The sequence below is a fragment of the Triturus cristatus genome, chromosome 10 (genome assembly GCF_964204655.1).
Source record: "Triturus cristatus chromosome 10, aTriCri1.1, whole genome shotgun sequence".
Classification (NCBI taxonomy): domain Eukaryota; kingdom Metazoa; phylum Chordata; class Amphibia; order Caudata; family Salamandridae; genus Triturus; species Triturus cristatus.
In genome coordinates, this window is record NC_140593.1 from 589,005,077 (window position 1) to 589,021,996 (window position 16,920).

The following is a 16,920-nucleotide window of genomic DNA, read 5'->3' on the forward strand; positions in this document are numbered from 1 at the left end:
GCATAGGATAGGAGTCAAAGTTTGTAATGCTGTTTACCTGACGGAAGTCCATACAGAAACGCAGACTTCCGTCGGGTTTTGGTACTAACACTATGGGTGAACACCAGTTGCTTGTGGAGGGTTCTATGATCTTGGCCTGTAACATGTCAGTGACTTCTTTTTCTACCGCTTCTCTTCTAGCTTCAGGGATACGATACGGTTTTAACTTCACTATGCTGTTGTCCACTGAAATAATGTCATGGTGAGTGAGGGACGTCAGTCCCGGGGTGGTCGAGAACAGACCAGGGAAGCAGTCCAATAGGGAGGATAATTGCGACTGCTGGAAGTCTGATAAGTTGTTCCCAACGGGGGCTCTTTCCCCTGTTGCTCCCTGGGTGTTGGCCGTGGATATTTCTAGGGCTCTCTCTGTATTTATCGTCAGTATCGCTTGCCCTGGCTCGTCGGGTGTAGTGGGTTCTACCCATTGTTTTAGCAGATTAATGTGGTATATCTGCTTGCCTCCAGCCCTGAGGGGTTGGAGGACGCTGTAGGTGACTGGGGTGACCTTTTTCTCGATAATATAAGGTCCTTGCCATTTGGATAACAATTTATTCTCTGTCGTTGGTAGAAGAAGGAGGACTTTGTCTCCGGGGGCGAACTCTCTTACTTGGCTGTTTCTATCGTAATACGCCTTCTGGGAGTCTTGGGCTTTTTCCATGTTTTCGTGTACTAAGCCCCAGATCTTGTTCACAGCGGACTTTTAGTCGGCGGCGTATTTGGGTAGTGTTTGTCCCTCCTCTTCCTCTGCCTCCCATTGTTCGGCTGCCATGTCTAACAGGGTTCGGGGTTTTCTTCCGAATAACAACTCATACGGGGAGAAACCGGTAGATTTCTGCTCGTGTGTTCGGATTGCAAAAAGGACCAGGGGTAGCTGTTGGTCCCAGTCCCTCCCGGTTTCAGAGATGGCCTTGCGGAGCATACCTTTGATGGTTTTGTTGTAGCGCTCCACCAGGCCATCTGTTTGGGGGTGATAAACTGATGTTCGAATTTGATGTATACCCAGGATCTTACATACTTGGGACATTAACCGAGACATAAACGGTGTTCCCTGGTCCGTCAATATTTCGGAGGGAAACCCCACCCTAGTAAAGAAAGAAATCATGGCTCTAGCCACAGCAGGAGAAGTCATTGTTTTCAAAGGAAATGCCTCTGGATATCTGCTGGCGTAGTCTATTATGACGAGGATGTATCTATGTCCTCTGGCGGGTGGGGTAAGGGGGCCTACCAAGTCCATGCCAACCCGCTTAAAGGGGACATCAATTATTGGTAATGGACACAGAGGCGCTTTTTTTATTCCTGCAGGATTGGAGTATTGACACCTCACACAGGAGGTACAGTGTTTTGCCACATCCCTGTATACCCCTGGCCAGTAAAACCTACCAAAGAGATACTTCAAGGTATTCTCCTTCCCATAGTGTCCACCCCCTATGTGATTGTGGGCCAACTGTAACACGTGTGCACGAAATGAAAGGGGCACTAAGAGCTGGGTTTTTACCTGTTCCCCCTCCTTTATAGTGCGGTACAGTAACCCTTTCTTAAGAACGAAATATGGTCCTACCTTGTCTGGATCTTGCTCCTGTGCTTGTTCCCAGGCATGTACCAGGGTTTGATCATCCCTCTGGGCTGAGCGGAAGCTAATCGGATCTGCCTCAACGGGGTCTGTAAGGGAGATAGGAAAAGCGAGGTTTGAGTTATGGGTCTCCATGAAATATTGCTTTGCTTTCCTTCTCTCTAACTTGCTTTTCCTTTCCTTGCCTGCCCCCTTCTCCAGGACACATTCGTGATAGGGAGCCTCTTGTAGCCATCTTAGTGCTTCTTGTTTGGTCTTGTTTAAGTATTGTTCGAACTTGGGGTGATCTGTACCTATAATTACAGCTTCAGGCAAGGACGGGATAACCCCCACTCTCCGTATTTGGGGATCGCAAGAAACATCCAGAAGCACCTCTGCGACGGGGTATGATTTTGTATCCCCGTGTACGCATGTGACTTGTACTCGTTCGGTTCCATGGAGTTGGGTTTGGGGAACCAGGGCTCTATCCACTACAGATACGCGACATCCCGTGTCCAGTAAAGCCTGTTGCTTCTTCCCATTCAGGAGTATGTCCTTTTTGTATCGAGGGGACCCCTGGCCTACCATACATATCCTTCCTCTAGAATACCCAACCTCCATGGGTTCCGCAGTCGAGGTTTTATGGGGGCATTGGGGAGCTATGTGTCCCCACTCAGAGCAGTGATAACATTGGGGTCCTTGATTACTCGTACTCAAAAGTGGAGGAAGAGGTCTAGGCTGTGTACGAGGTATTAACGCGGGGCGGGGCATGTTTCTTGGTGGTACAGAAGAAGTACGGGCTACTCCAGCTTTAAACTCCGGTGACCGGTGGAAGGCACACGCTAAATCTACCGCTGTTGCGGTTGTCAGGTTAGGGTGTTGTTTCAACCAAGAACGGGTTGTTGGGGGAAGGGCCTCAAGGTACTGTTCCAAGTATACTTTTTCCGACACTTCCTCGACTGTGGATGTATGCGGTGTTAACCATCGACTTCCCATGTCTCTGAGCCTGTAGTATAGGGCTCGTGGATTATCACCTGTGTTCCACCTTTCTTTCCTAAACTTGGCCCGGTAGTATTCTTGATCACAACCTAGTCGCTCTAAAATCGCTCTTTTTACGTCCTCATAGGCTGTTGTTCCAGCTGGGTTGGTGGCCTGATAGGTGGCTTGCAGTTCTCCCGCTAGGAGAGGCGCAATGTACTGACTCCACCTTTCCTGGGGCCATGCGGCTGTAGTCGCTACCCTTTCAAAGTTAACGAAAAAGTAATCAGGGTCATCTCCTTCTTGAAATTTTTGTAAGACTGACCCAGGGACATTTGGACGGACTCTCGCACTGACGATAGCATCGGTCAGTCTAAGTATTGCGGTGTCTTGCACTTGTTGATTGGAGGTGAGTATGACAGCTTGATCCCGTAGGGCCCCATGTAACACTTCTCTATCCTTTTGGGCGGCTTGGGCCTGTTCCTCCAGTGCCAATTGGAGATGTCTCTGTCCCTCAGCCAACTGGTTGATAATACTTTCCACCGTAAGAGGCACGGGCTGTGTCATGTCGACACTCTAAAATCCCACTTCTGACACCAAAACATATCTTAAAGAATATGCATTGTTTTATGGGCAGCTAGTGAAGGTCCCTTAATGGCGGTACAGTGGGGCAAGTTTCAGGTAAGCCGGGCAGCAGTATTCTGCACCACTTGGAGTTTTGATACCAAGGTGTCGTTAGCTGCTCCAAGAAGTACATTACAGTAATCCAGGTGACTGGTAGTATGAGCCTGGACTAGAGACTTTCTATATCTGGGAGGAAGCCACAGGAAAGTATTCCTTAAGAGCCGCATGGTGGCATAGCAAGTACCATAGATAGAGTCAACCTGAGATTTGATCGATAGGGATTGATCTATTTTAACCCCCAAGATTATTTTTTCTACCTGCTTATGAGCAGGAGCTGGGCCAAGGTCAGGCAGCCAGCTGGCCAAATATCCAGAGCCTTGCCAAAATGAAGAATCTCCCTTTTATCTCTGTTCAACGGGACAATTATTGGTCATACATGTCGCAATTTCGTGCATAGAGGGGGACAACTGCGGATTAGAATGGTGTGAGAGACCTTATCAAACTCCGCAGACAAGTCCAGTAAGACCAGCATGATTGCAGTCCCAGCATCTAAATATAGTCTGATGTTATCAGAAGCTGCCACCAGAGCGGTCTCCATACTATAGGATGCTCTGAAACCCGACTGTGAATTGTCTAAGATTTTATGGTCTTCTAAAATTTTGGCAAGTGATGTTAACAAGGAGATATGGTGATAGTTGGAAAGGACCTCTTGGTTAGCTGAAGGTTTCTTACGTATGGGCCTAATTGTGCACATTTCCAAATTTGCTGGAAGTTTGGTTGATGTTAAAGAGAGATTGAATAGCTTCATTACAATTAGGGCAATCACCATACTCAAACTAGCTGTTATCCTAGGGGGACACAAATCAAGAGGAGATCCTCATTTGGCTAGTGATAGACTGCTCTGTACCTGCTCCATGGAACATAAGTGAAAATTACTGTATTGGTGATATTAGAGGGGGCTTGATTAAAGTCATATTCTTTCATATACCTTTCAGGGGCCATTGGAAAATTCTTATAAATGAGGTTGATTGAATCCTCAAAGAAATCTGCTAATGAATCACACAATTTATGACAGGCCAGGATAGAGTAGGTGCAAGCACTGGGTTTTAAAAAACGGTTAAATGTTTTACAAAGTTATTTAGTTGAACAGCTCGCATTATCAGTAGTAGCCAAATGTTAGTCTCTGCTGGCTATTTAGGGCTGCTTGTGGTAGCTTCTTAATATCAGCTTATAAGCTTCTTTGTTAGCTGGGGATTTGGTGGATTTGGTGGTACACCATCCACTGACACCTGGAACAATGCATGGGTATGAGAATAAGCATAAAACCATGCAACCACTTGGTATGACGATGCGGAAAGTATGTTCACCGACCACAAGTGTAGACCCCGCTTAGTGTGGAACACATCTACTCTAAACCTGTGGTTAGGGAGCCAGGCACATACCATTCTGACCTTATTGAAAGAAGAAGATTTACACAGAAACCAAAATGAAGAAGACACCAGCATAATACAGAAATAGTATGTAACAGAATAAATGCAAAACATCAAATTTCTGTTAGGATACTATATTTTGATATTCATGATCCTTGGAGAATAACCAAGGTGTAAAGCCCACCAAACAAGCATGGTCGCACTTGACAGGGTAGCAACCCTGAAGAAGGTGGTACTGAAGCCACCATTACCAATGTATGGGGGAATATGAACCTGGATACAAACTCCATTATTCTCCTAGACATTCAACAGGATAGTAGAAATTCCTGTGAACAGACAAAACAAGCATCAGAGCAATGGGCTGACCATGTAGCTGGCTTGTCAAGGGAACCAAGAAAATTAACATTGATTGACAACAATCAATGAATATTTCAGATGCCGAGCTAAATGGAAAGGAAATTGTAAATGAAGACCAGAATTTGAGATCAGAAAATACCTAGTTTCCAAACGTACTCTTCCCAACAGGAATGATCTTGATGTCCGAAGCAAACCAGCAAAAGCACCAGACCGACGCTAAACCAAGCAAAGTTCTGGTAAAAGTTTGATAATAAACAACAAAGTGATGAACGGAATAATCTTGGCCACTGGCGATCACTCTGGACCACGTTACAGTAGGAGCAGTCTATCCCAAATTGCCAGACGAGACTCCCTCAAGGCCGGAACACAAGCAACCCCAGATCTGTGTTGGACTATTAGGCCTCGTCAGTGAGGTAGAACTTGAGTCTTGTAGCACAGTGAGCACAGAACCCACATCTGGGCATACCCATCATATTTAGGGCATTTGCTGCAACCACAAGGTAATGGAAAAAATGCCTGTGTTAATCTCAACCACAAGTGATCGCTCTAATGAGACATGAACATGCACATAAGGGAGAATAAGCAGTGTTACGTTCAAGTGACTGTAACTGCTAATACCATAGCACATAAAAATACAAAAATGCACGAAGGCACAAATATTAAGTTCAACAAAACTGTAGGGCGAGCCAGGCCATTGCAATCATCACTTTGCTAGATCCCATCACGTATCCACAAAAGAAAAGTACTATGAAGATATCATCGGCCTTCCTATCTCAGTTAATTAACCAAAATACCAGTAAGCACAAGAAAGTACTCTAAAGGGTTTCCAACGCGTAGACTAATAAATGAAAAACTGAGACTACCTTGGGAAGGAGGGTAAAGAGAAGAGGAGACCAAGCTTAATTTTCCAGACTACTGCTGTATAGTCTAGTCTAACCAAACTGTATAGTCTGGTCTAACTAGACTAGTCTATTATAACTCCTATAACATGGTAGACCAAAAATTCCAGACAAACAGAATGAGATGGAGAAAAGATTGTTAGAGAAAACTAGTATTACATGACAGTGGTAAGGGTAGTTAGTTGTCCTATATGTCAGTAAGTGATTGTGCCATCGGCTTTATGTGGGTCAGGTCTTTAAATCCTGATCAACTACAGCAATCCAGTTTGGCCTTTCAGAGCATGCTTCTCCAATCTCCGTTCCCCTAAAAATTAAACTAGACTAGACTAGACTAGACTATACACAGATCACAGAAACAGTAGCAGCTCTTCAGCCATGAAAAACGTAGGTGTTCCTGTCTCATACACCGAGGAGCAGGATTGAATCACCATATTTCCTGCCCAGAACCTCATAAATCATGGCCGCAGATGAAGGCTGAAAAGTGAGCTGCCAGCAATGCTCGGGAAAAAACCCTTCAAACCAATGAAGTCGTAAATCAAAATGGAGGAAACAAAGGTCTGGATAAAAAATATAAGTTGTTCACATTTCTATGAAATGTAATCAGATCTGCTTGTGTTTAAACCTGGAACTAAAACATTCAATTTGGCATATAAATCCTTTATTGTATGGCTGTCAAACAAAGCCATCACTCTTACATCCTGCGCAGGAGCCTCGTACACTTAATATGGGAGGTGCACCAACTCTTTAACCATAAAGAGATAAAAAGCTTGCCTAGAAATAGCGAAACCAGAAACTTCCAAGCAACATCAATGCCTCATCAAAGATGCTTAACCGGGCAAGGACTTTGATATACACCGAGGAAGGACGTTGTCAACAAACCGACCGCTCACTGCCCATTTTCATATGCTAGGATGACCACAGCAAAACAAATAGGGATATTTAAGGACAACAAAGCAAATGTCACAGAGAAAGGAATCCGAATTTAGAATGTCATCCTTGCTTGCCCGTAGAAAAATCATTAAAATACAAGTACTGAAGAGTGACATCCACTTCAGGGGATTAAACCAGGCCCTTCACTTGTTGCCTGTATTTCTGTGACTTTTGCCTGACCATGACATACAGATGTCGCTGAGAGTGATTGGCACTGCATTACGTAAAACTAACAAAAACTGCAGTCATCACAATACACAAGATGCTAGAGGCCGATGCACGGAAGCATAGATACTTACCAGTATAGTGTCTGCTAAGTGTTCACTGCTATCTCCCTATAAATACTGTAAATAGAACTGCCATTAATGCCAATCCAACTCAACAGGCCCAACGCAGACCTCAGGCACGCAACCATGTGAACCAGCCCTCCACTTCAAGCAAGTCAGAGTATCATGGACAAAACGAAGAACTGGGTATATAGAAAAGCAGGGCCTGCCTACCCTGACCTCCTGGATAAAGCCAAATATATGCAGGGAATAGGGTAGCAAAGCTTGCCAAGAAAAGAGATTATGCCGTTTTAAAAGTGTTGCAGTTTAATGGTCATTGAAACGCACCGTGCGCGCAAAAATTAAAAATAAATACATAACTTAGCATTTAAAAAACCGTACAAATTCACTGAAAAAACCATAGGTTTCACACACGTTATAGTTAGGAATTAGCATTTAAAAAACCTTGCAAATTCACTTAAAAAACCATAGGTTTCACACAAGTTATAGTTAGCTGTACATTTCACTTGTAAAAAACCAATGAAATTCCACGTTATAGTTAGATCAGGTAACTATAACTTGCGCGACCGCAATGCACAATGTGTCATTTCAGATGTCATCATTGATGTCATGAGTGATGTCACTGACCATGTCATAAGTGATGTAATATGTGACGTCATCAGCAGTGCATTGCGGTCGCGCAAGTTCTAGTTACCTGATCTAACTATAACGTGGAATTTCATTGTTTTTTTACGAGTGTAATGTACAGCTAACTATAACTTGTGTGAAACCTATGGTTTTTTAAGTGAATATATTTATATATATTATCTACTGGCGGTCGCCAGTAGATAGTTATAGTTAGGACCGTGTTTCCATAGGAAATCCGCAACATTCTATTTGGAATAACTTTGGCGCCGGTTGACGAATCCTCGCGCATTTTTCAAAACTAATGGGGCGCTACGCTCCGCTCCTACCCTGAAAGTCTCGGGGAGATTCGTCAAGTGGGGGCTGAGAAAAAAGGGGGGTCCCAAAACGCGTTTTCCCCATGCATTTTCCCATAGGACCTTTAGTCCGAGCTACAGCCCGAACGGCTGAACAGAATTACTTGAAATTGGGCAGAGAGGTAGTCCTCAGGTCAGGGATGTGCCTTTTGCAGGTCTGGTGTAAACCTGTTCAGTAGGTCCTGAGAAAATAGCATTTAAATCAATATATATATCTGTAAGCGCGCTCCGTGCGCTTACGGTAAGCTTACCGTACGCGTACGGTGCCGTGCGCGAGCTCAATTCTGATTGGTGGTTACATGACTGTAAACATTCGAATCGGTCGAAATCAGAAAGTATCGGCCGCCATTTTCTGTCTCTCGCACTGAAAAACAAAGGTTGATAACATGAAAAGGGGGCAACGAAGAGAGTTGCAGACCCCCTAGCGTTCGTCAGGGGGTTCATGAAGGACCAAAAAGTATGAAAAATATATTTAATAATTTTTTTTAAAAATCGCGGAGTGCGCGTACGGTAAGCTTACCGTACGCGTACGGTAAAAAAAAAAGAAAAAAAAAAAAGAATTAACAATCATATTTAATATATAAATCTAAGGACCCCCAAGGGAGAAAAAAACAATTTATATTTTGTAAAAAATGGCGAGGCGTGCACGGTACAAAATGCGCAACGTGGGCGCTCGGTGCGCGAAGCGCGCAAAAATTAAAAATAAATACATAACTTAGCATTTAAAAAACCGCAAATTCACTGAAAAAACCATAGGTTTCACACACGTTATAGTTAGGAATTAGCATTTACAAAACCTTGCAAATTCACTTAAAAAACCATAGGTTTCACACAAGTTATAGTTAGCTGTACATGTCACTCGTAAAAAAACAATGAAATTCCACGTTATAGTTAGATCAGGTAACTATAACTTGCGCGACCGCAATGCACAATGTGTCATTTCAGATGTCATCATTGATGTCATGAGTGATGTCACTGACCATTTCATAAGTGATGTAATATGTGACGTCATCAGCAGTTTATTGTGGGCGCGCAAGTTATAGTTACCTGATCTAACTATAACGTGGAATTTCATTGGTTTTTTACGAGTGAAATGTACAGCTAACTATAACTTGTGTGAAACCTATGGTTTTTTAAGTGAATATATATATAGATAGATAGATATGTATATAGATATGTATATGTATGTGTATATGTATAAGAAAGATGCATGCGAGGACACCAGACACATGAATCATCATTGTCAGTGTAAGCTAATTCGTCTCCCTTTATGCAGACGATATGTTACTCTAGCTTAAGGATGTTAGAATCATACAAACCACTACTGCAGTCCTACTAACTAAATTTGCTGTCATCTCCGGCCTTGGGGTTAGCTGGACCAAATCATGTCTCTTTCCCTTTAACACTCATACTCCAAACCTGATGTTTGAGATGAACAGCATTGAACTTGAGTGGAAACCAACTACGTTTTGCTACATATATATATAGCACAAGCAAGAAAACCTCTTAGAAGGCAACTTGGTCTGAGCAGTCTCCGCGATACGCGCACACATGTTTTTTGGCAGACTTGGCCGCTATCAGTGGCAGGGAGGGTTACCCTGACAAAAATGGTGGTTCTGTCGAGAATGCTGTATTATTTTGCCAACCTCCCTCCCTCTATACATCAACCTTTTTTCCACTCCTTAGATCATATGGTGGGTGGCCTTATTTGGCATGATACATAACGCAGAGTAGCACAGCCCAAACTCTGTCTCCCTAAGGAAAATGGCATACTCAAAATCCCCAATTTCAAACATTATTATTTGGCTTCCTAACTCCAATGGGTATAACACTGATTTGCTGGTGCAAATCTCACAGATGCTGCATCGCTTCTCCCCCCTTGGGACTTGGAGCGACTACTCACCATCATTCACCCTCTTGCCAGGGCTCCTGTAACAAGCATCACCCTCATCCAAGTTTCTTATCGGTGCTAATGTAGGGCCCTGTTCATTACCCGCTCAACCACACAATATGCCCCAGCACTGCCATTAATTGGTATGCCCCAAGGGCTCATGTTCACTACCCTCAGGAAATTGACACCATGAAATGCTGTGGGGTTACATAATGTAGACAACCTATACAACGGTGGAACGCTCCTCTCAGTAGAAGAATTGATGGTTAACTTTGAACTCCTGCCTGGCCATTCCTTGTTGCATGCCTCCTTTATCAGTGTGCTGAACCAGTCCTGGGGAGAGGTGCAGCAGGAACCCCCACAGCATTCACCATCCAGGGTGCGGTGGATACCATACTCGATGGCTGGCCGGCACCTTATGGATACATACAGCACCTCCCCTCACCACATTGAGAGTACACTGGGACGCAGATCTTGGCCGCGTCTGTACGGGTGGCGAGTGGCAAGCTATTTTAACATACACTTCCTTAGTGTCCTGAAATGCTAATTTAAAATATATTCCGTTTTATTTTCCACACTGAGCCTACTTGACTCCCAGTAAAATAAATCGTTATTTCCACTGTGCTGACACTGCCTGCCCTCATTGTCTAACACCAGCCGTTAGAATAGTACACATGCTTTGGTCCTGCCCCTCACTGCCCACCTACTGGATTGACATCATAACATACCTAACACGCTGCACGGGGACTGTCCTGCCCTATACCTGTGAAATATGCATTTTGGGGCTCTACTGACGCACCAAAAGGCATAAAGCTGCAATGCGCTTTGCTAACCTTTTAGCGAAATGACTGATCACCCATAAATGGAAAGCGGCAAGCCCCCCTGTGGCCTTTGCATGGGTACTGTCCATTCTGGCATGGGCCTAGGCTGAGAGCACATAACTATGCAGAGAGGAGGTGAAAGGTCTTCATAAATAGCCCATTTCAGAGACATGGTACATGTTCTTGGAGAAGTTTTGTGAGAGGACTGCAACCACTCAGCCCACTCCTTGAACACACCTACAGACTATGTCCTTCTCTCCTCCTTGCCCCTTTTCCTTCCTATATGATATACTTACCATAACACCTGAGTTTATCCTATTGACCGGCATTAATCTGTATAACCCTGCTGGTCCACGCCTGCTTCATTACATATGTGACATTACTCCATCACTACGAACAAGTGCACACATTATTTTATTTTTTCTAAAGTTTTTATTCATTCATCTCCTACTTATTAAGTAGGAGTTTTCCTATCTCACCTAGTTGTATTACTGTTCATAATTGCATTCCTGGGCATCTTTGTTTTTCACTAGACCTCAATTGAATGTATTCAGAAACATCCTTCATCATCTCCATTGTAGCTTTTATCCACACACAGGTGACCCACCTTTACTGACTGCAGAGTCACATATTGTTGTACTGTTCATATCTAATTCTTTTGAGCAATTGTTCTATATACATATTGTATTGCGGTATTACAACTGCACTGTACTGGAAACATGTTTAAAATAAAAATGCCAATAATAGCTATTCAAAAACAATCAGTGGAAGGTAACACTCAACAAAATGCCCCATTATTTGTATACTCAAATTCATATCCATATCGCTTGTCGTATGTGCGCTGATTGAGATTCATAAGAACAACTCTCGAATAGGGCAAATGTGAGGAAATTACACTTCAGAGAGTTTTAAAACATGAGACTGATTAGAGGGGGAGCACCATCAGGTTCAATACCTTGAATCACAACCTCTTTGAATGTTTGATATAAGGAACTGTGGCTTTGTCCAAATCGCTACAAGGGCTTGGAGTGGTTAAAGTGCACAGCAAGGCTCCCACCCGTGTAGAAGCACAGAAGGATTTCATAGATGTGCCTACCACCCAAAGTCTGAGAAAGATCAAGAAGTTAGGAGAGATGAGGAGGACTGAGTGAAACCTACAAAGCTGGTCATTACTACCATTTTTTAAACACACAAGCACAAATCTCTTGGCCTCCTGGAGTGTAAAAAGTTTGGCCTACTGCTTCACATTCGCTGCATCTGCCCAACCTTCCGCAGTATCCAAAGAGAGGGGTAATCCCAGTGAAAGAAGCTGGGAATAGAGGAACAGATGGAGACCAACAAGCTACCCTTTGCCGCAATCGACACAGATGAAACAAAATATATAGGAGAATCTGTCCCAGGCAATGATGGAGGAGCCCTTGGCCCGGTGCACCATTTTGAGCGTTCCATGTGTTCAGGATTTCAGCATTCAAGGCTCAGTCCATCGAGATGATTAAAAAGATTTTAAAAAAGCAGATTGGCTTCTGTGAAGAAATGAGTACTGGTGAAGCCCAACCTTTCTGGTGTACATCCCATACTGATTAAACATGTAAAACAGATATAAAAGGAATATAGGTAGAGTTAGAGCAGCATCCAGCTTCCACTGTAGAGTCTACCTGAGACAAAACGGACAAGTAGGACTTTTGGGCCACTGAAGGGTGAGGTTTTGTTATTATAATGATTTATAGAGCGCACACAAATACCCGTAGGTGTCAAGGCGCTAGCTCAAAGTGAGAAAAACCGAGGCACTGTATTGTTTTCTCAATTAACAAAAAATACATGTTTTTAAAGCCTTCCTAAACATATACAAATTTGATATGGCTCTGATGTGAGGAGGGAATAGATTTAATTATTTTGCGATTTAATTCACCCCCCCCCTCCCGTTTGTAAGCTTGAATCTGTTGACCACCACTTTCTGAGCACCCTTTGAGCGAAGATTTCTCCCCAGTCTATACCATTTAAAGGAATGCTGCAGAATGTCGCGGCCAGTTCCATACATGGCCTTATGGGCCAGGCATAGGGCGTGACTGGCAACCAGTGGAGCTTGGTGATGACCTATGCAAATGACTTGTGTTTAGGGATGCGTGCCAAAGTTCTGACAGCGGCATTCTGGAGTACCTGTAGCCTGTTCAGATGTTGCTGCTGCATATTAAGAAAAGGGCATTACAATGTTCTAGGTTGGCTAAAACAAAAGCCGTAATTACAGTTTTGGGGGGAATTTGAAGAAATTACGGGAAAGACTTTTTTAAGCATCCTAAGGATTAACAAACCAGAAAATGCAATTGCGTTAACCTGTAGACCAACTGTCAGCTTGGTATCTATGACCACACCTAGGTGTTTCTCCTTCCTCACAGGAACAGCAAGCAAGCCCATTTCCTCAGGCCATCAGGATGGGGACATTAGGGAGGGGTTATTTTCAAACAAGATGACCTCTGCTTTCCCTGTTTTCATGTCCTCCTAGCAAGGGACTAACATTTTAATACAAAGTCTTGTTTGTTTGATATTAATTACCATTATTTTGCAGGGGCTGTGGCTAGGATAAGGAACAAAGTGGTAATAAGGGTCTTTAACATACAGAACCTTACATAGGTTCGTTATCATTCCATAAAGCATTACCTAATGGTTTCTCCGTTTCGTCTTAGAAACTAACTGCCATTCCAAAGAGAGTATCCTACTCACTGTAAAGTTGTAAAATGAATAACTATCCAATGTATATGATGCAATGCACACCAGAGGGCTTTCTGTTTATGTCTATTGCGTGCCACCATCTAATACCTGTTTTCAGTGATTCCTATTAGTTTTCTATTTCTTAAAAATTACATGCCCTCCCTTACATGTATGATTATCTCAATAGGCTCCAAAGCTTTCGGCGATGTTAATTCAGATCTTTTGCAGCTGGGGCGTTGATCGACATCAGCATAATGTTTTCCTTTGTTATTTTACAAAATAGGCTTTTAAGATTTTTGTGAAAGTCTAAATGCGCAACACTCATTCTCATAAAACCGCTTGCAATAATTGCATGAGGTATGTCAAAACTAATACATGTGTACTTCTCATGGCAGGTACCTGGAGATTTGAGTCAGACGTCTGAGGACCAGAGCTTATCAGATTTTGAAATGTAAGTTCACTGCAAAAATGTCTACAGAAATTCAAATTAATTTGCTTGCCTGGTCTTTTTACTGTCAGTTTATATTCCGTTACCCGACATATTATATCTTCTGTCATTGCTCCGTCACTAAAAGAATAGTATATATATATATATATATTCACTTAAAAAACCATAGGTTTCACACAAGTTATAGTTAGCTGTACATTTCACTCGTAAAAAACCAATGAAATTCCACGTTATAGTTAGATCAGGTAACTATAACTTGCGCGACCGCAATCCACTGCTGATGACGTCACATATTACATCACTCATGACATGGTCAGTGACATCACTCATCACATCAATGATGACATCTCAAATGACACATTGTGCATTGCGGTCGCGCAAGTTATAGTTACCTGATCTAACTATAACGTGGAATTTCATTGGTTTTTTACGAGTGAAATGTACAGCTAACTATAACTTGTGTGAAACCTATGGTTTTTTAAGTGAATTTGCAAGGTTTTTTAAATGCTAATTCCTAACTATAACGTGTGTGAAACCTATGGTTTTTTCAGTGAATTTGTACGGTTTTTTAAATGCTAAGTTATCTATTTATTGTTAATTTTTGCGCGCCAGGTGCGCTTCGAGCACCGTGCACGCGCTGTGGGCACTCGGTGCGCTTCGCGCACCGAGTGCCCACCTTGCGCATTTCGTACCGTGCACGCCACGCCATTTTTTACAAAATATCAATTGTTTTTTTCTCCCTTGGGGGTCCTTAGATTTATATATTAAATGTGATTGTTAATTTTTTTTTTTATTTTTTTTTTTTACCGTATGCGTACAGTAAGCTTACCGTAAGCACACTCCGCGATTTTTTTTAAAAATTATTAAATTTATTTTTCATACTTTTTGGTCCTTTGTGAACCCCCTGACGAACGCTATGGGGTCTGCAACTCTCTTCGTTGCCCCCTTTGCATGTTATCAACCTTTGTTTTTCAGTGCGAGAGACAGAAAATGGCGGCCGATACTTCCTGGTTTCGACCGATTTGAATGTTTACTTTGATCTAACAACCAATCAGAACCGCGCTCGCGCACGTCACCGTACGCGTACGGTAAGTTTACTGTAAGCGCACGGAGCGCGCTTACAGATATATATATTGATTTAAATGCTATTTTCTCTGAAACTACTGAACAGATTTACACCACAAAAGGCACTTCCTTGACCTGCGGACTACCTCTCTGCCAAATTTCAAGTAATTCTGTTCAGCCGTTCGGGCTGTAGCTGTGTCTAAAGGTCCTATTAAAAAAATGCATGGGGAAAACGCGTTTTGGGACCCCCCTTTTTTCTCAGCCCCCGCTTGACGAATCACCCCGAGACTTTCAGGGTAGGAGCGGAGCATAGCGCCCCATTAGTTTTGAGAATTTCGCGAGCATTCGTCGACCGGCGCCAAAGTTATTCCAAATAGAATGTTGCGGATTTCCTATGGAAACAGGGTCCTAACTATAACTATCTACTGGCGACCGCCAGTAGATAATATATATATATATATCCTTTCTCCTACAGCCTGATTTATTGACACAATATATATATTATATATATATATATATATATATTATCTACTGGCGGTCGCCAGTAGATAGTTATAGTTAGGACCGTGTTTCCATAGGAAATCCACAACATTCTATTTGGAATAACTTTGGCGCCGGTTGATGAATCCTCGCGAAATTTTCAAAATAGGTGGGGCGCTCCGCTCCGCTCCTACCCTGAACGTCTCGGGGGGATTCGTCAAGCGGGGCTGAGAAAAAAGGGGGGTCCCAAACGCGTTTTCCCCATGCAATTTTCCATAGGGACATTTAGTCCAAGGTACAGCCCGAACGGCTGAACAGAATTACTTGAAATTTGGCAGAGAGGTAGTCCTCAGCTCAGGGAAGTGCCTTTTGCAGGTCTGGTGTCAATCTGTTCAGTAGTTCCTGAGAAAATCAAAAGTAAAATCATATATATATGTGGGCGGAGCCTAACCACACATCTCATCCTGAGATCTGATTGGCTTTCAGCACTTCATCCAAGAAGTGTTGGCAGCCATTTTGGGACCAATATACATGATAGCACCTCATTAAAAAGCATTGCAGTTAATAGAAGGTTTTGTATATATATATATATATATATATATATATATATATATATTCACTGAAAAAACCATAGGTTTCACACATGTTATAGTTAGCGGAAATTTTACTGATAAAAAACCAATGAAATTCCCCCGTTATAGTTAGTGCAGGCAACTATAACTCACGCGACCGCAATCCTCTGCTGATGCAAATACTGTATTTAGACACTTATTTGCCCATGTCTTCTTCCATTAAATTTTAGCTATACATATATTACAAATATTTTTTTTTCATAAAGACACATATGTCATCAGCAGAAGATTGCGGTCGCTTTACGCAGTTAGTGCCGTGCACGCACGGTGGGCACGCGGTGCGCTACGCGCACCGCGTGCCCACGTTACGCTAGATGGGCCATGTACGCATGATGCGCTTCGCGGCGTGCGCGCCCATTCGTGGCGTGCGCGCCCACTTAACGCAGTTCGTTCCGTGCGCGCACGGTGGGCACGCGGTGCCCACGTTACGCTAGATGGGCCATGTACGCACGATGCGCTTCGCGCACCGTGCGCACATGGAGGACATATGATGCGCTTCGTTGTGAAAGGTAATATTTTAATTTTTCACATCTGTGATATGCCATGCACAAATGGTGCCCTTCGGGCACCATTTGCACATGGGGTGGGGAGAGTATGGATAATTTTTGTTAAAAACTTTTTTTTACCGTACGCGTACGGTAAGCGTAATCGGCGAAATTATCGAAAAAATTAAAATTCCGTTTTTGGCCTTGGGGGACCTTTGGGGACTCCCCCAACATGGCTAGGTGCTTAGGAGCTGTCTAAACAGCCCCTTTACATGTTTTGGTCCTTTGTTTTTTAATCCCCACTCAGAGTGCGAGAGAG

The 16,920-nt window shown here is 43.1% G+C and overlaps 1 protein-coding gene across 3 annotated transcripts in view; it reads left to right on the plus strand.

The window, feature by feature from the left end:
* SNX29 (sorting nexin 29) overlaps window positions 1-16,920 on the plus strand; it is a 1,557,993-nt gene that overhangs the window by 756,448 nt on the left and 784,625 nt on the right. For all 3 annotated transcript variants that reach the window (XM_085632108.1, XM_085632106.1, XM_085632107.1), the window contains exon 17: window positions 13,887-13,942. In XM_085632108.1, the coding sequence (XP_085488234.1) occupies window positions 13,887-13,942 (56 nt within the window). The remainder of the gene's footprint in view (window positions 1-13,886; window positions 13,943-16,920) is intronic.